Below are 18,886 nucleotides of genomic sequence, written 5' to 3' on the forward strand. Positions count from 1 at the left end.
TTCAGTTCCTGGCCATGTAGGCTTCTCCTTCTTCCATTGGAATGAGCAAGTAGAATGAGCAAGAGAGAATAAGCAAAACAGAAGCCAGAATCTTTTTGTAATCTACTCTCAGAAATGACATCTCATCATTTTGCCATATTCTAGTCATTACAAGTAAGTCGTGAGGTCAAAATTTTACAGTAAAGACCCCACGTAAATCCACAAGAGCACCACAGCTTTCAAACTTGTATCTGGAGAAGCATGTTGGAGTCCAGTTAAGTGACTATTGACAAATTGTTCCCAATAGTGGTGACTATAGTCTTCACTACAGGTGAATTAGCTACATATGGCCCCTATTCAGAAAGCTCGTCCCTCCTTACAAAAAAGGACACATGCAGAACTCTTAAATAGATGGCTTAGTGTCCTCAGGACCTCACCTGTTCCCAGGCTTCAGCGTGCATTAGAATCAAGTGGGACCTGGTGAAGCATTCACTGTCCCAGGCCTACCCCTCGGATTCTGATTCGGTGTGTAGGGTGGAATCAAGGAGTGTGCCTATTCATAAGGCTCCCAGATGATGCTCATGTAGGTGGTCCACGGACCTCACTGAGAAACCACACACCAGGCCACCTGTCTGCAAGATTTTAAAGATAAAGCACCGAGCACATTGCCTGGCACATGGTCTGTGCCCGGGAAATAGCCCAGGAGAGGTCTTGTAACTGGTCCCAGACCCGCACAAGACCTCTGATTCCCATTCAGTCCTGTGCATTCTTAAGAGTGAGATCAAGACCTCCCTCGCCCATCCCCCAGCCTGCCCACGGGAAAAGAATAAATAACAACAGCAGCATTTTCATTTTATAAGCACTTGGTTTTATTGCACAGAAGCAATTGAAAGTGGACTCCAGTGGAAAAGTGCGCCCTGGCATGGTTCAGTGGCCAGCGCCCAGCCCCACCTGATCCAGCTCTTCCAGGACAGAGAGCTTTGGGCAAGGGCTCGACCACTCCTTTGGAAAACAGAAGGCATTCAGGAATAGGTTAAGACATCTCAAGCATAATGTGTTTCTAACTGCTCATTCATTATTGCGGTCATCTGTCAGTTGCACATACAGGAAATAAATGCACTTATTTGGAGAGGAGGGGGCAGTTTTTATAGTCAAGTGTTTACATGTGGCATTCTGCATATATCACATTCGGCTACATAAGCTATCATAACATAATTGTCCATCGCCTAGGGAGGGTTTGGGGCGTGGGGCCGGGGTTTGGAAGGACCCTCTCTTGCTAACACATTGCTAAAAGAAATTCCTGTTTGGTGAAGGAGGGCCCATAGTCTAAGCAAAGTTTCTTCTTAAAGAAAAGGGAGAAAAAATGAAAATTGGTTACACCGACCCTTGAGCTCCCAGACCCTCCTGAGTTTCTTTGGCTGCTCTGGATGTTCCTCTCTCCCTGCCTTACTTCTCTCCCTTGGTGGCCTTGTCTTCTGTGGCCTTCTCTGGAGGCCTGCTGTCTTTCTGGTCTGTGCTAGAGGATTTCTCAGCCTTTTCTGCCTTGGCTTTGCCTGGTGTGGAGGCCTCCTTGCTGGGCTCCTTGGCTTGGGCCTCTGCTTTGGGTTTCTCCTCAGGCTTCTTGGCCTCTGTGGCCTTCCCCTCCTTGGCGTCTTTTTTCTCAGGTGCCGCTGGCGTCTCTTCCTTCTTTGGCTTTTCCGGCTCTTTCTCTGCTGCTTTGCTGGGTTCTTTGGCCTTGGCATCATCTGGTTCCTTCTTGGCCACCTCAGTCTTCTCTTTGGGTTTGGCTTCTTCCTTCCCCTTGGCAGCAGCCTCCTTCTCTGGGGTGGTTGCTTTTTTCTTATCTTCAGCCTCTTCCTTCTTGGCTTCAGCTTTGGGTTCTTTGGGCTTTTCCGCAGCAGGGTCCTTCTTCTCCTGGACCTCGGGCTTTGGAGCCTCCTTCTTGGGCACCTCATCTTTCTTGCTGTCCTTCTTCTCCTCGGTTTTCAGTGTGGCTGGAGCTTTCTCTTCCTCTGTCTTCTTTGGGGGCTCTTTGGCTTTCACCTCCTGGGCTTTCTCTTCCTCCTTCATGGGGGACTTTGCCTCCTCCTTCTTTGGGACCTCCTTCACAGGAGACTTGACCTTCTCTGGGGATTTGGCCTCCTCCTTGACAGGGCTTTTGGCCTTCTCCGGGGACTTTGCTTCTTCCTTCACGGGAGACTTGGCCTTCTCTGGGGATTTGGTCTCTTCCTTCACCGGGGACTTGGCCTTCTCTGGGGACTTGGCCTTCTCTGGGGACTTGGCCTCTTCCTTCACTGGGGACTTGGCCTTCTCTGGGGACTTGGCCTCTTCCTTCTCTGGGGACTTGGCCTTCTCTGGGGATTTGGTCTCTTCCTTCACAGGGGACTTGGCCTTCTCTGGGGATTTGGCCTCTTCCTTCACTGGGGATTTGGCCTTCTCTGGGGATTTGGCCTCTTCCTTCTCTGGGGACTTGGCCTTCTCTGGGGACTTCACCTCCACTGGGGACTTGGCCTTCTCTGGGGACTTGGCCTCTTCCTTCACAGGGGACTTGGCCTTCTCTGGGGACTTGGCCTCTTCCTTCACAGGGGACTTGGCCTTCTCTGGGGATTTGGCCTCTTCCTTCACAGGGGACTTGGCCTTCTCTGGGGACTTGGCCTCTTCCTTCACAGGGGACTTGGCCTTCTCTGGGGACTTGGCCTCTTCCTTCACAGGGGACTTGGCCTTCTCTGGGGATTTGGCCTCTTCCTTCACAGGGGACTTGGCCTTCTCTGGGGATTTGGCCTCAGCTGGCGATTTTGCTTCTTCTTTCACAGGGGACTCAGCCTTTTCTGGGGACTTGCCTTCTTCCTTCACTGGGGACTTGGCCTCCTCTTTCTCTGGAGATGCGGCCTCTTCTGCTGGGGGAGATTTTGCTGCTTCTTCTCCCCCTTCCTCCTCCTCTTTGGCCTCTTTCTCTTCTTCTTCAGTCACTTCCTCAGTCAGCTGGACCTCCTCTGTCTGTTCCTGCACAATCACAGTTTCCTTCTCTGACTTTTCTACCACCTTGATCTTCTCTTCGCTTTTGACTTTTATATGAGTGGATATGGCAGGGATTTTGGGGAGTCCTTCTAGAAGGGAGAAAGGACTCGGGCCAAAGCCAATCCGACACTCTTCACCCTCCAGGAGTTTTCTGCAGAATGGATAATGGAACACGTTACTATTAACTCAGAGCCGATCAATAAGTTAGGGGGCTTCCTGAGCTACTCTGAAGGTCCACCGCAACCAGTGATATGCACTTTGGTGGAGGAAGGGGTGTGAATGGTGGGCACTTTGAGACTGGAGAAGGTCACTTAGCAGATCATCCCAGGGACCACCCAGAATCCACACCCTAATGGCACTGCTCTTGTTTAATGCAGCTAAGGTTGCAACTTATAAAACTTTCTCTCCTGAAAAATGGACCTCAAGAGAAAACACCTATATTAACAACATTTATACTTATTGTCCCTCAATTAAAATGTTATTCAAGAGAAAGGTGGGAATATGAGCAAGGAATTCCACATGTATAAACCTGGGTTTAAGAGGTCTTAGAATGTTCCCATTTGAATTTCAAGGGTCTCCTGTTACCTTATAGTCTCATCCTTTGGGTTTTAGGAACATGGTGGGGGCAGTTTCCACTCTTTCCTACTCACTAGATGTGTGACTTTAGCTAAGCCACTCAAACTCTTTCATCCTCAGTCTCCTCATTGGTAAAAACAGGGTCATTAAGAGTCCTAACCTCAGAGGGTTGTTTCAGTGAAATAATAAATTAAAAAAACCTGGCAATACCTACCTCAGAGTAAGTGTAGGGGTTACCCATACAGACCAGTGCTTTGCAAATTTAACGGCATGCAAATCACCCAGGGATCACGGGGTCAGCCCTGTTCCTTAGCAGGAAACTGCTGAGCTGGGAGGTCTCTTGGCTTTCTCATGGCTACTTTTTACTGAGGGCTTTCTCTGTGGCCGCCCAGTGGTACCTGTGTTACCTGGATTAGCTCAGGAACAGGATTAGCACCTCCTCCCAACAATCCCAGGACGTGGGTACTGTTATTATCACCCCTATTTTATTTCTCCAGGAAACAACTGCTCAGAGAGCTAGGAATCTCTAAGAGGTAGAGTTGTGAAGGCCCTTGACAACTGAAGTACCTCCTTTCCCTCCAAGCCAACCTCTAGCTGGCTGGATTTGGGAAGAGGGTGAGGAGCTTTAACCCTCTGAATCACTGTCAGAATGAAACTAAGTCACTCTCAATATATTTGTCTCTCAAAAGGTAGAATGGTGGTTGCCAGGGCTGGGGGGAGGGAAGGGAAGGGAGTGGAGAGTTACTGTTTAATGAGCACTGAATTTCAGTTTGGGAAGATGAAAAACGGTCTGGACATAGATGATGGTGATGATTGCACAATAATGTAAATATTTTTAATGCCCCTGAGCTGTATACTTAAAAATGGTTAAATGGTAAATTTTCTGTTATATACATTTCACCGCAATACGAAAAGAAAAAATTTTTTTTTGTCTCTAAGACTGGCAGGCTACCTCACTATGGGGCTTAAAATCCAAGGCTTCTCCTTCTAAGAAGCACCACCCAAAGGCCCCCTGGCCCCTCACCTGTAAGCAGCAATCTCAATATCCAGAGCCATCTTGACATTGAGCAGGTCCTGGTACTCTCGGAGCTGGGCTGCCATCTCCCACTTGGTGTTCCTGAGCTCAGCATCCAGCTGCTGGATGGCTTCCTGGGGAGGAGAAGTCACATACATGTCACGCGCCAGTCAGCATTCTGGCCCTCAGCACCGGAGGAGCTGGGGCGGGCTACGCAAACCCAACGTAGTCCTGTTCACCCAGGCGTGCTGGGGCCAACCCCCACCCGGTGAAAGCTACGGATCTCATTCATGGACGTGAAAGCCACCTGGCACAAAACTCCTGCTGTGTGTATAACCTCAGCCTGGGGAGTGGTCTGGAACGAAACACACCAGACACCAACAATGGTCATCACAGGTCAGTGGGATGATGGGTGAATTTTTACAGATCTTAAGCTTAGAAAGGGCTCAGTGGGAACACGGCCTTGTCTGCTTTGGCTCCTTATCGTTTCCCCAGTGCTCCAAAGTGCCTGCCACACAGTACAGGCTTGGGAGGCATCTGTTAACCGAGACAATACACAGAAGCACACTCAATACGAGCTGAAGCTTCTCCCCTGACCCCAAGGCCACTTAGCCACTGCTTGGAGTGAATCAGTATGGCTGATTTTTATTGCCTCCTTTTTCTACAGTCACCATATATTACTTGCATAATAAGCTCTTTAAAAGCGATATTTTCTTTTGGTGGTTGTCTTTAACGGGAGGTATCTGCCAAGGCCTTCCCCAGGCTACCCTCACTCATAGACACTGGTTATTGTTTACTGAATGCCCACTATGACCAAGACCCTGCTGAGCACACTCACTCCTCACGTGAAAAGTTCGTCTCTCTCTTTAAGCTTCATAGCTCTGCAAAGGAGGCTTTTTTTTTCCCCATTGCATTGAGGGAATTCAGAGTCAGAGAGGCAGACACTTTCCTGGGGTCACACGGCTAGAAAGACATACTGGTACCCCTGGTATGTCTGACTCCAAGGCCCATGGTCTTAACTACGATGACCCCACTCAGAGAGGGGCAATGACTTGTCCAGGGTCACCCAACCAGGTGAGACAATCTGGCTCTCTGCCCCACCCCTGCCCACCTGGTAGGATGCGATGTCAGCCTGATGACGGTCCTCCAGCTCAGAGCGCTGCCTCTCCAGTGAGTCCTTGGTGCTTTTGAGCGCCTCCAGCTCTGTGGTCCTGGCCTGCAGCTGCCGCCGGTACTCAGTTATCTCCTCCTGTGCCAAGCGCATGGCGTCTGTGTTCACCTTGGCTGCCTCTGACAGTCGGTCCAGTCTCACTGGGAGAGAAGGGAGTAGGGCACAGGGTTAGACACAACTGGATTTGGATTCTACTGCCCAGATCTGGAAGGTGACACACATGGGTTGAGGACCTTCTGAGTGCCGGTGCCATCTTGGATGTTTAACTCACCGTATCCTTTGTGATAGGCAAATGACCACTGCCCAAGGCCGGTAGGCCAGTTTGAGCAGCAGAGCTGGGATTCAGATCTAGTGTCTATCTGGCTCTAAAGATCACACTGTCTCCCCAAACTCAGGATCTGGAAACTCTGCAGGGCAAAAGAAGCCCACATTTCTGGTCCTCCTGGTTCAGCTCCCCAGCAAAGGCTGGCAGTGCTGAGGGTCATATGTGAAACCTGACCCATGGGACTTAACTCTGAGCTTGTGGTTGAACAAGTTAATGAGTCTGTGACCTTTAGAGGCATGAGGGCGCCGTGAGCCACCATGTAGCCATAGCCCCTTCCTTGCAGGTTTCTGCTTTGCAGAGACCAAGGTCACTGCAGAGCCTGGGGCCTGCGTGCCAGCTCCTCTGTCCCTTCCTCCCCCTTGTTGTGCATTCTCTAGCACAGGAGCCCCTGTGCCAATGGCAGCCACACCCTGGCCCCTGTGAGCAATGGGCTGCAGGTTCCCAGAAGACTTTTCAGGGACCAGTGGGGGTCTGGAGGCTAGTCTGAACCTCCTGAATGTGGACATCCTGAATCCTGAGATAATGACATTCAGGACCTGAGTCTTGGGAGTGGGGGAGGAAGAAGGGATGCCAGCTGGGTGGTCCAGAAGTCCTGAGATGGATGAAGGGCAACGCCCAAGAGAGCAGAGAGGTTTGCTTTGGGAGGAGCCTTGCTGCAGAGATGGGGGAGGGGATGGTTCTGCCACTGCAGAGGAGAGGAAGGAACTGGAAAAGCAATGCATCAAAATCCCAGCTTTTCTGGTTTTTCTCTGCTAGTACTGGCAAAGACTTAGAAACCATCCAAGTGGGTGAGGATTCTTACGCACTGTGGATCACAGACCTGTCTGAAAATCACTGAAGCCTCGTACCCTCTCCCAAGAACAATGCAGAAGTTTTACAGACAGTTTCAGGAAGGCTCATGGAGCTCCCCAGGGTAAGAAGCCCAGTTAGTCGACCCCCCTTTCAACCCCAAAAGAAATGAAAACCAGAGAGGGCAAGTGTTGGTCAAAGTCACCCTGCAGGTGCTGCGCACAGCTTCAGAGCTGCTGCAGCTGCAACCTAGCTGACTCGGGGTGGCACGGAGTTGGGGGAGGGAGATGGGTTTGGGAGGCTCCCGGCTTTTCTAAAGGGGAGCAGGGACATTAAAGGGCCCACAAGCCACTTCAGCTTCAGGCACCAATTGGTTGTAATGGTGGTCCCCCTGGGGAGAAAGAATGTGAGAATGACCCACCCTCCCCAACTGTAGTGGGGAGGAGCCCGATAGGTGTCTGAATAGGGTTCCCTGCAGTGTGCAAGAAAGGGGGCGGGCAGCATTGGACAGGGAAGCCATGTTACTTTGAAGGGCAAAGAGCGCCCCAGCGACTAGAAGCCGGCACCGCTCTGGAGCAGTAGAGGGAACCTGATGAAAAGGGGCCTCATAGTGGGGTTACCAAAACTCGGGAGAAGGAGCAGAGAGGACCCAGAGTTGAAGGACAGATATAAGGACCCTGGAGAAGGCCAAAGGAGAACCTAGAGTTGCGGGGAAGGGGGGTGTTCCACAAGAGACCCAGAGTAAAACTGTTTTTTAACTAAGGGGCATTCACTCTGCAGGAGGAAGCTGAGCAGCGCACCATCCAGTCCAGCCACCTCTATGCAGAGTCCACCAGCACCCTGTCACGCCACCCTTCCCCTCACTGACCGACCAACAGAGGGCGCCCCATCCTCCCTGTCCCCGCTCGCCTGCGAACCTCGGAACCACTCCTCGGACTGTAGCGTGCTCTGCACTGCGTGGCCTTCCAGCTGCGCGCGGATCTCGCGCAGTGCCGACGTCACGTCGCACTTGAGGGCGTCGCGCGCCTCGGCCTGCGCCTGAGTCTGCGCGGCGCTGCTGCCCTGGATCTGGCCGAGCAACTCGCCCACCTCCTGCTGGTGGTGACGCCGCAGGTAGCCGCACTCTTCCTGCAGGGCCTGAGCTTTCTTCTGCAGCTCGACGCGCGCCGCTTCAGCCTCCTGCGCAAAGCGCGCAAGTGCGCGCGCCGCCGCCTCAGCCTCCTCGCGCTGCCGGGCCTCGTCGTCTAGGCGCTGGCGCACGTGCGCGATGTCCTCCAGCAGGTGCTCTTGCTCCAGGCGCAGCTGGCCGCGGGCCGCGCCCAAGCGCAGCACAGCGCCGCGCATCTCGCGCACCTCGCGCTCGTATAGCTCGCCCATGGCGGCGCGGCCCGCCTGCTGCTGCCGCAGCGCCGCCGCCTCTCCCTCCAGGCTGCGGTTATGTGCCTCGAGCTGCCGCACCTTGTCGATGTAGCCCGCGAAGCGGTCATTCAGCGCCTGCAGCTGTTCCTTCTCGCTGCGCGCCGCCGCCGCCGCCACCACGCAGCCCTCCGGTCCGTTGCTCAGCGTGTCTAGCGAGTCGGTGCTGGAGGCGGCTCCCGCGCCGCGGAAGCGGCTCGGCGAGGCCGACACGGAGCTCACGGACGTCCGCGCCCATGAGTGGAAGCCGCTGGAGGAGCCGGCTGCAGAGCGCGCGCCGCCCTTGCGAGTCAGCCCGTAGTGCAGACTGCCGCCTCCGTGGAGCGGCGCGAAGGCGCCCAGCAGCGCCTCAGCGCCGCTGAAGCTCATCTTGGCCGGAGCAGGTGCGGCTGCCGGCGGAGTGGGAACCCGAGGCCGGGACGGGGCGGGCGGCACTGCGGTAGCACCCGGCCGGCCGGCCCTTTTATAGCAGCCCGGCGGGGTCCAGCCCCTCAGCAGTTGCTGGGGGGGTGAGCAGGGGAGGAGGGCCCCGCCCTCTCCGCCTCCTCCCCCAGCGGCCCGGGGCCGGCTGGCTCCGCCGCAGTGAGAGGGGCGGGGCAGGGAAACCAAGGAGTGGAGGGGAATCGACGACGCAGCGTCAGAGAAGCACCCCCGAAGCAGTCAGGCGGTAGAGGACTCCCGGAGTGGACCGAAGGGGAGCCCCCTGGTGCGTGTCGGGAGACCCTGCTACTATGTTCGGAATTAAAGAAGGAGCCTGAAATGGGGGGAGGGCAAGGAGACCTGATGGGAATAGGGGCAGGATGCCTTCGGGATGGAGCGATAGAAAACTCGGTAGGATGAGAGGACCCCCGAATGAGAGGGAGCACAGGTTTTTCCTCATAGTTAGACCTTCAGGATAGGGAATGCAGAGTGTCTGCAGCCGGCCCGGAATAGGGGAGGGAGAAAAGTAATCCTGAATGGAAGCATAGTGGGCACTACAGAGGGTAGAGGTAGAAAACCCCTGAGTGGAGGTACACTGTTCCCCTAGTAGCTAGAGGGGCCACCAGGAGAGGGCTCAAGGAACTTTGCAGCCGGCTCCGGAATAGAGGGGGAGGACCTGGAGTTGGGGAGGGCGACAAGGCTGCCCTGAATTGGGCGTGTGGGAGACACTGCAGAGGATGGAGAAGGGAAGCCTGGATTGGGGAACACAGTGGTCTCCGCAGGATAGGAGGCAGGAGACCCTACAACCGGCCCCAGCAAGGAGGGCCCTCAGTGAAGTGGCAGAGGGTCCCCTGTAAAGGCAGGGTGTGTGAGGGTCAGAGAACCAAGAGTGGGCGTGCTGCGGGGAACTTGGCATGAAGCTGGGAGAGTTGATGCCTGTGGGGAGTTGGGGAAGTGACAGGAGGGCTAGGAGTCACTCAGGCCAGGGTCTGCACACTGAGGTCAGCTCCACAGTTGCTGGCAAATGACCTTGGACAAGTTGTCCCCCATCCCCCCACTCGGTTTTCCCATCTTTACAGAGAAAGGACCTTGCCCTGGGTCAGGCTGCAACTTGAGACCCCCTGCTCCCCCAGCAGCTTCTGACTTGGGGGATCTCTGGCAGAATTGGGGGAGGAGAACCTCCTACTGCCCGTGGATATAGCAGCCACTTTCCCACAACTAGGAAGTCCATCTTTGTTCCTCTCCCCTCCCCATCTCCTCAGCTTCAACTTGTAGTCTCTCCCCAACACCCACAACAGACAAGTGGGTGCCATGATAGATTTCCCTTCTCCCCCCCAGAGAAGTGATGGGATGCTTTCAGGGTACCAGAATCCCTCACCCCCATAAACCCTAATTCACGTAGAAAAGAGGACCCTGGTATTTGGAGGGCCCTGCAACAGCTGGTGGTTATTTGGCTTTTTCTTGGGTTTGGCTCCTGTCAAGTGCCTTGGGAGTGGGGGCGGCGCTGCGGCTGGTGCTTCAGCACCAGGGACAGGGCCTACTGCTCATTGTTGGGGAGGAAGGGGTTAATTAGCCTCTGCCTTTCCCTTGAGGGATGGGACGGAGGAATGCTATCTCCCCCTTGCCTGATCCCTGTGTTATGCAGATAGGGAGCTGAGGAGGGATGGGTGAATGATCCAGTGGAGAAACACCCGCAGCCAGAGACCCAGCCCCTTGACCTTCTGCTAGGGATCCGGTCCCCTGTTTTCTGTGACGTTCTCCCACATACACACCTGGGCTGTCTTGCCTCTCCATTGGGAGCTGAAGGGACACCCCTAGATGCCAGATGCCAGGAGGGAACCTTGAGACCTCCTGGGGAGTCAGTGTAGACTCCCCTCCCAGACCTGAGCCTCCCTCAGGCAGTTAACCCAAACCCCACTACATTTCCAGTTTAACATGGTTTTCATTCTGTAGGATCCCCAGGATGGGGACAGAAAAATACCCTAGGAAAGACCTATGCCAGTTCTTTTCTCTTTGCCCTCCACCTCACTCCCAGACCCCTGGTTCTAAGCAGACCCTCAGAGACGGGGAAGTGATGGCGCTGTCCCTTTAACCACGTTTTACAGGGAGGAGAGTGCGCTGGGGAGGAGGAGGGAGGGGGAAGGGAGTTTCTGGTTTTGCATGGAGAAGCAGAACATGATGAAGCATTTTTCCCCTGTTTAAAGATCCAGCCATGCTCCAGTTTGCAGGGGGCAGAAGGGCACCTTTGCAGTTGGTGGAGGATGGAGGTGAGTGTCTGGTCTGAGGCTTCTGAGAATGGCATTTGGGGGGCTCAAGAGGACTCCCATGCTCTCACATGGCTCCCCATTACTTGTCATTCTGCTTGGAATCTTGCCATTAGAGCCCAGTTCCTTTGGGTCTTTTCAGTCATCTGCATAATGCAGATGCATCCTCTGGGTGTGGGGAGGCTGACAAGCAGCTGACAGCAAGGGAGAGTGGTAGCAGAGGCTGGGTAAAAGAGGGGAGGGGCCAAGATGGATTCTGCCAAGCCTGTGGGGCCACAAACATGAGATTCTAAGCAAGAAGTCCCAAGCATGATTCATGTGGCTGGGCAAAATGACATGAGGGTGGGAGTCCTGGGGTCAGTGCCCCCCAAAGGGCCCTTCAGGCTCACCTCCAGGAAGCCATCCATTTTACCCCTACATGTAGTCAGTTATCCCCTCCATGGTCCCCAGTGCTAATCCACCACATCACACTTACCACTCCGAGTTGTCATTGGGTGAATGAATGGATGGATGAATAAATTCCATCAGTTCTCCAGCCAAACTTGTGGTCTAGAGGGGACTAAAAATGATCCTGCCCTGAGTCCTTGAGTCTCAAATCACTTTCATCTTCCTGCCCTCAATTCTTACCATTTGAAAGTGAGTAGAACAACATATTCATTCATTCATTCATTCATCCATTCTTCACATGTTTACTGAGTGCCTGCTATGTGATAGGCACACACAAAACACGGAGGTTCAGAGCCCCATAAACCTCTAAAATTGCCTCCCTGGGACAAGGGTTCTCAAGTCCTTCCCAAATCCCAGTGCAGCATTTCCCAGGGCAACTTCTTGAGGATGGTGATAAGTGTTCCCCAAAAAGGAGAGGAAAAGAAGAATTTCACAGTTAAAGGAGTTAAACAGGGCTCTTGGGGCAACCCTTGGAGCCTGGACGTGGTGATGAGCATTGGGAATCTCCCAGAGGTGCCGACTTCCCCAAACTTATTAGACCACAGGCCCTTCTTGTCCCCAAGTGTCGCCCACATCGGCCCTCACTGCAGAACCCACTCAGACATGGGCTTCAGCCCCTGTTCCCCCTGGGCTGCCATCTGGGCTCCTGCGTACCCCCAAGGTTAGTGTTCTTCAGGAACAGGGCTGCAGTGTGAAGGGTAAAGCAGTACAGCCCTCGGTGAATATCAGCCAAGCATTGCTGCCACTTACTTCATTCATTCAGTGTCTACAGGATTAGACCCTGTGGTGAGCAGTGGGGACTCTGAAGAATGAGACCCTAGTGAGGGGGAATCCCCCCATGTGTACAGCAGAGAGAACTCGGCCACCACTTTCTCCTTGGTACCTCCTCAAACTTGGCAAGGATCACTAGGCAAGGATCGCTGTCCCTATTATAGATGAGTAAATGAAGGCCAGAGTAAGGTAGTGAGTTGCCCGAGTTGACCCAGTGACAGGGTCTCAAATCATCCAAGTTTAAGCTGGTGCTGTACACTGTGGGTGGAAATCCATTTCTCAGGCACAGTCGGGGCCCAGATGGCCTGAGGTTGGAGGAATGAGAGGCCCCCAGAGAGAGAACAGGCAGCTGGCTGGAATTGGGTTCTGGCCCCTGACAGATCGCCCAGCTGAGAGCCTCTGTGACCTGTGACCAAATGTCAGCACATCCTTTACGTGGGGGCTCACTCCCCCCTGGGCATCCTGCACCACTGTGTCACCTCTCTGTGACCACTGTTTGGGGGTGCATTTGCTAAACTCATTCTCTTCCTCCTTTCCATAGAACTTGACCTTTTCTAACATGGAAAATTCTACTATCTTGTCTCCTCCCATACAATTTAAGCTTCATAAGGACAGACACTTTTGCCTGTCTTATTCAGTACAGCTTTCCTCAGCCCTTGGAACAATGGCTGGCAAACAGTAGGTGTTTAACAAGTAGTCGAATACCTGAGCAGTCCTGCCTGAGAAGCTGGTGAGCACCTGGTCATTTCAGCACCAGGCATCTGGACAGCTCCAGGCCGGCTCAGCCCTTGGAGCGTGGCCGCCGCAGGCTTGGAGCCCCCCAGCCAGCCTGAGCTGTGCGCGGTCACATTTGCTGGGGCTCAAGCCCTGCCCACTGCATTGCTTGCAAACTCACCTCGGTAATATCTTTTCCTTTTTGAGTTCCTCAATTACTTTTATGTATTTGTGAAGTGCCAAGCATTTCTCTTTCTCCTTATCTCTCTTTGGTGCTCATCATGCCTCACATACTCTCTCTCCTTCCCTTCTCTCTGTTCCTTCTTCTATCACGTTCTTCCATCTCTCCCCCACCCCCAGTTTCTCTGTCCTCCTTATCCCTTTCCTCCTCCCCTCTTCCTCCTCCCGCTCCTTAGAGTTGTCCTATTTTTGCAGGCCTTGATTTATAGTAAAGGGGAGGCAGCCTCCCTCCCCCTACTCCCTTTATGAAACAGACAGCAAAAACTGAACTACGTGCAGTTTTGCATAAGCCTCCCCCTCCTAGTATCCGCCCATAGTTGTAACCACAAGGGGACTGGCCCAAAGCTGATGAAAGCCTGCAGCAGGTCTGCCTGCCCACCCATCTGTCTGCCGCCCTGGGATGACACCGTGTGGGAAGCTGAATTCTGCCACAAAGGTCAGGAGCTGGTGGGTGGATTTACAGATCCGCCCCATGTCTCCCGCCCTGGTTCCCTTTGCGAGCAATTATGGATGAATGATTCTCCGGCTGTGGTTCCCGAGTCTGAGGGTGAGACGGTTCATTCGTTTTCCCTAAGGAAAAAGTTCTAGCAACTGGATGAGGCATTCGGAGTTACACGCGCTCTAGGGCTGTTTTATTCTTGTTATCTAGTGCAAGAGGCTAAGCAGTAATAGGACTCAAGGCTCTCAGCTAAGGAGGGGAAGAGGTACCTCTGCTTTTTTTTTTTGGATGCATTTTATTTGCTTCAGTAATGGAAATCAAATAGTTGTGCTTTAACTAACATGATTTCATAAAAAAAGCATTATTGCATGGTTTGACATTTTTGCAGGGATCATCAAATATTTTCTTTAAAGCTTTGAACCAGTCATGTTCATTCATCATTATTTCAAAACATGTTCATCATTATTTCAGTTGAGTATGACACATCAACTGAAATTTTACATACGTGCAAAAATGTCCATCTCATCATAATTTCATTATGCAAGTTTTTCTTTTTTTTTGGTTTTGTTTATTTCTTTTTTATTTTTCTTTTTCTTTTTTTTTTTTTTTTTTTTTGCGGTACGCGGGCCTCTCACTGTTGTGGCCTCTCCCGTTGCAGAGCACAGGCTCCGGACGCGCAGGCTCAGCGGCCATGGCTCACAGGCCCAGCCGCTCCGTGGCATGTGGGATCTTCCCGGACCGGGGCACGAACTGGTGTCCCCTGCATCGGCAGGCGGACTCTCAACCACCGTGCCACCAGGGAAGCCCTCTTTTTTTTTTTTAACTTAATTTTTATTGGAGTATAGTTGTGAGGTACCTCTGCTTTTACACCTGGCCTCTTTTACACCTGGCCTCTCTCATTCCAGCAACCCTATGAAATAGAGACGGTTACTATCCCCACTTCATGGTTTGGGAAATGGAGGTTCGGAGAGGTTGGGAAACTTGCCCCAGGTCACAGCTAGTAAGTGGTGAAGGTGGGATTCAAACCCAGGTCTGATGGGCTCGACAGCAAGTATGCTCAACTACAAGACTGTGCTATCACCTCTCACATTCATAGGAAGGCCCAGCTAGGTTCCCACAGGACCACTGCTTTAGAACTGGACCCAGCACTTTCCTGGTCCCATCACACTGGCTGGAGCTTTGCTCTGGGAGTTCCTTCCAGCCTCTTGATGGAAGCAAGGGGGGTTGAGAACTGGCATTGTCTTGGGGAAGGAGGCCCCCAAGGCAGTATGGTCAGGAAGTTGAAATGACAGCTGGCAGCTTTCTGGATGGCCTACCCTGAGGAGACAGATAACTAGACAGCAGTCATGGAACCATGATTAATGTTCACAGTGTAGATCTTGAGTCATCAAGAAAACAATTTTGGCAACCTCTGTGTGCTGAGCACTTGCCTGCTGTGTGCTGGCCCCCTATGTATGTGGTGTCTGCAACAACTGCCCTAGGTCCGCAGGGTCATCCCCCAATACAGAGTAGGACGTCTAAGTCAGAGAAAGTGACCTGCCAAGGTCACTGAGCAAGGTGGTGGTGGGGCTGTGGCTCACAGCAGGGCCACCTGCACTTCCTGGGATCCACAACGGCTCTCAGAAAAAAACATTTCCGTGTTGCTTCATCTCTTTATTCTGGAGGAGAAGGCTGTCCATAGGACATTTGAGAAAGATTCTATGCCAATGAGTTTAAATTGGGGTGTTGAGGCTTAGGGGGAGAACTATCAGTTGGATAAAAGTTCATTTCTGATGGTTGGTGTTGGCAGGTAGATGAGGCATTACTGGGCCTTAAAAGAGGCCCCTACAAATGGGCACAGCCAGGGCTCTGGGGACATGAAGCTTGCTTTGCTGAGGGGCAGCCACATCCTGGCCCATCCCTTTGAAGTCAGTCTGCATGAGGACACACAGGGCCTGGCAGCAGCCTGGCACCACCCAAAAGTAGCAAACGGCAGCAGCGAGGAGACATGCCAGGTAGGTTTCTAAAACCTCTTCCTCGGCCCTGAGCCAGGCGCCTGCCACGGATGGGTGGACGGAAGACTGCGGGAGCCCATAGCAGACCTGGACCGGGCACTCGGTCACACACGCCGGTAAAAACTCTGCTGGGCATCTGAACCGCCTTCTGGCTTCTGGGGAGGTTAGTGGTGAAGGAAGGAGGAGACAGAGCTGACCTTGAGGTCTTTGCTCTCTCAGGGGCAGTTAGTGGAGAAAATGTGCTTTTTATTTAAAAATTTAAAACATTCTGCCACAATGCTGGTCACCAAAGCAAATCCCCCGGCCCGCCCATAACCTCTGAGTCAGAATCTCTGGTGGAGGGGCCTGGGGATGTACATCCTGAACCAGTGTCCCTACAGCAGTACTGCCTGTGTTGATTTGGCCTTGACCAACCTTCCAAGTTCACTGATTGAGCCCTGCTGTTAAGTCTTTTACATACCTTATCTCATTTAGGTGTCACATCCACTCTTAAGAAGTTTTGGTGAGAAAAATTGAGGCCTGGAGAGGTTAAATCACTTGCCAAGCACAAAACTTGGCTCTAGAACATGGCCACCCGGTCCCACCTCCCTGTCTTTGCTCACAACTGGACCTCTCCTGGGAATGCTGGCCCGCCTCATCTCTTCAGTCCGAGACTTCCTCCTCCTCCATGTCCTTCCTGCTGCCTTGAACCCCATTCATCACCTAGGTGCCTGTCCTGGGACCTAGGTGATGGCATGTGCTGGAGTCCCTGGTGCCTGTGTCTTCACATCCTTCCTAGACCATGAGTCCATGAGTGCAGGGAGTGGTCCTTGTACTGGGGCACTCAGGATGTGTGCAGTGGGTGAACATATGGTGGGGATATAAACACTTGAGGCACAGAGAGAAGGACACAAGAATGTTTCCTGGCGGTGGCTTTGGAGGGGGCAGGGCTGGATGGAAAGGACAGAGAGAGCTGGTATGCCCTCCCCTGCCCACATCCCTCTCTGCCCAAATCTCTCCTGCCTTCCAGGCCCACCTCCATGAAACTTTTTTTATTTAATTAATTAATTAATTTATTTATTTGGCTGCGTTGGGTCTTCATTGCTGTGTGCGGGCTTTCTCTAGTTGTGGCAAGCGGGGACTACTCTTGGTTGCAGTGTGCGGACTTCTCATTGTCATGGCTTCTCTTGCTGCGGAGCACGGGCTCTAGGCGCGGGGGCGTCAGTAGTTGTGTCACGCGTGCTCAGTAGTTGTGGCTCGTGGGCTCTAGAGCACAGGCTCAGTAGTTGTGGCACACGGGCTTAGTTGCTCCGTGGCATGTGGGATCTTCCTGGAGCAGGGCTGGAACCCGTGTGCCCTGCCTTGGCAGGCGGATTCTTAACCACTGTGCCACCAGGGAAGTCCCTCCATGAAATTCTTGATTCTGCCATAATCTCTTGTACCCAGAGCTTCTTCTCTGACATCCTTTCCCCCACCCCAAATTCACTTCCCCCATTTACATAACTTCTTTTTATGCTTTAGCTATTCCATGTTAACTCTGCCTTCAGGGAGCCTTCCCTACCCGCAACGTGTGGGCTCCCATAGCCCCCTGCCTTTCCCTCATTCTAGCCTAACACTGTATTCTAAAGGGCTATTTGTCTCCTAACTGTACTTTGGGCAAGGGTGACAGGCATCTCTTATTCAATGTTGCTTCCCTAGGACCTGGTACCAGAGTATTACCTCAGTGAAGTTTGTTGAATGAATAAATGCCAGTCCACGGTGACTTCCTATAGACTGTCCTCCACCTTATCCATCTATAATTAGAGCCATCTTGGACTGCGTTTCACAACCCAGAGTTCAAGGAAGCCAGGCTAGAGGGCCTTAAAGGCCATCAGTTGTACAGATGAGGAAACTGAGGCCAAGTGGTCCGTGGCAGATCTGACTCCCAGCCAGTGCTTTCACTGCGGCTCACAGCTACCTTGCTTCTGGTTCTGAGGCTGAAGGTCCTTGGAAGCAGGAATAGACACGTGGACTTTCTTTCCTGTCTTGGCAAGGAGGGTGCTTTGCCCATTATCACAATCATTGCCTTTTACTGGGTGCTTACAAGGTGCCAGATCTCTTACATGTATCTTTCCCACAGTTTGCAATTCTCACAATTTACACAGGAAAGGAAGGTACAATTACCCTTAATTACAATGAACAAACTGAGGCAAGTTAAATAGCGTGGATATTTACCAATGTGTCTTCTAGTTTCTCTCAAAAACTTATCGGGGTTCCATTGGAGCCTCACAAGACTTGTCATCAGCCCATTTTCCAGAGGAAGTAATGGAGGCTCCAGGGTTACAGAGCCTGTTTCTGTGCCTGCTAATACGTAGGCCGGCTCTCTGGCCTGACAGACTCTACAGGCGGGGGCGGGTACGCCTGCGTTCACCATCAGCCTCGCCCCTCGGCGCCGGAAATGCCCGAGCGCTCCCTCCGGCTTCCGAAGACTGTCGAGCACTTCTCCGAAGCACGGGCTCGGAGAAGCCGGGAGTGCTCCCTACAACTCGGACCTAACTCCCAAGCAGCCTTGGTCAGAAGTCATGGGTCAAAAGCATCCGTGGAGGGCTTGGCTTCCCTGGTGCCGCAATGGTTAAGAATCTGCCTGCCAATGCAAGGGACACAGGTGCGAGCCCTGGCCTGGAAAGATCCCACGCGCCGCGGAGCAACTAAGCCCGTGCGCCACAACTACTGAGCCCACGTGCCACAACTACTGAAGCCTACGCGCCTAGAGCCCGTGCTCCGCAGCAAGAGAAGCCACGACAATGAGAAGCCCGCGCACTGCAACAAAGAGTAGCCCCCGCGCACCGCAACAAAGAGTAGCCCCCGCTCACCACAACTAGAGAAAGCCCGCACACAGCAACGAAGACCCAACGCAGCCAGTAAATAAATAAATAAAATTTATTTTTAAAAAAAATTATCCCTGGAGACCGCAGAAAGGTGGCGACGGCCTTGGTTGCCATCGCTCCCTTTGTCTTAAATAAAGCCGGGACAGAGGCGAAGAGGCCACCGGAAGGGCGGGACGAGCAGCCTCGAACGCAGGGGGCAGGGCTCTGGGAGGGGCCCGACCAGCGCTCTTCGGGGGCGGGGGCTCCTGGGGAAGGGCATCGTCCCTGGGGTGCCACAAGCGAGGACACCGGTGCGTCATGCCACGGGCCTGTGTCCGGGCGTCTGTGCATCTGTGGGCAGCAACCTTCCCCTCCCCAGACCTCAGTTTCTGCACCTGTACAATGGGGGTCTCTTCCAGGACACTTCCACAACTGCAAAAATCGGAATTTCGTCCAGCATTTCCAGAATTCCCGTCTCCAGGC

General features: G+C 53.1%; 1 protein-coding gene and 1 long non-coding RNA gene across 7 annotated transcripts in view; one reads left to right on the top strand and one right to left on the bottom strand.

Annotated features, from left to right (window-relative positions):
* Positions 1-824: 824 nt before the first annotated feature.
* On the bottom strand, positions 825-8,760 carry NEFH (neurofilament heavy chain). 5 transcript variants are annotated; one of them, XM_067700316.1, is made up of 5 exons: positions 7,791-8,759; positions 5,700-5,899; positions 4,598-4,722; positions 2,731-3,148; positions 825-2,640 (listed from the first exon to the last, which is right to left on the bottom strand). In XM_067700316.1, the coding sequence occupies exons 1-5, from the start codon at positions 8,656-8,658 to the stop codon at positions 1,426-1,428; spliced, it is 2,826 nt and encodes a 941-aa protein (XP_067556417.1). In that variant the 5' UTR covers positions 8,659-8,759; the 3' UTR covers positions 825-1,425. The 5 variants fall into 5 exon arrangements, with proteins under 5 accessions (XP_067556417.1, XP_067556418.1, XP_067556419.1 ...); XM_067700317.1 differs by having other exon boundaries at positions 825-2,514; positions 7,791-8,757; XM_067700318.1 differs by having other exon boundaries at positions 825-2,352; positions 7,791-8,754.
* A 2,091-nt stretch (positions 8,761-10,851) lies between these two features.
* Positions 10,852-18,886, top strand: part of LOC137203681 (uncharacterized) — a 40,339-nt gene continuing 32,304 nt past the window's right edge. Inside the window, exons 1-2 of one of the 2 annotated variants that reach the window (XR_010933235.1) lie at positions 10,852-10,976; positions 15,374-15,578. This is a non-coding gene — a long non-coding RNA (uncharacterized lncRNA). The remainder of the gene's footprint in view (positions 10,977-15,373; positions 15,579-18,886) is intronic. The other variant, XR_010933236.1, reaches the window with a different exon arrangement.

This window comes from Pseudorca crassidens, chromosome 12 (assembly GCF_039906515.1).
Source record: "Pseudorca crassidens isolate mPseCra1 chromosome 12, mPseCra1.hap1, whole genome shotgun sequence".
Lineage (NCBI taxonomy): Eukaryota > Metazoa > Chordata > Mammalia > Artiodactyla > Delphinidae > Pseudorca > Pseudorca crassidens.

Excerpts from the sequence above, each read along its gene's own strand:
- NEFH (XM_067700315.1), bottom strand. The coding sequence starts at position 8,658 with ATGAGCTTCAGCGGCGCTGAGGCGCTGCTGGGCGCCTTCGCGCCGCTC. Across the intron at positions 5,900-7,790 it reads GTCCGAGGAGTGGTTCCGAG|TGAGACTGGACCGACTGTCA; the intron begins GTTCGCAGGCGA and ends CTTCTCTCCCAG. Across the intron at positions 4,723-5,699 it reads CTGACATCGCATCCTACCAG|GAAGCCATCCAGCAGCTGGA; the intron begins GTGGGCAGGGGT and ends TCTCCTCCCCAG.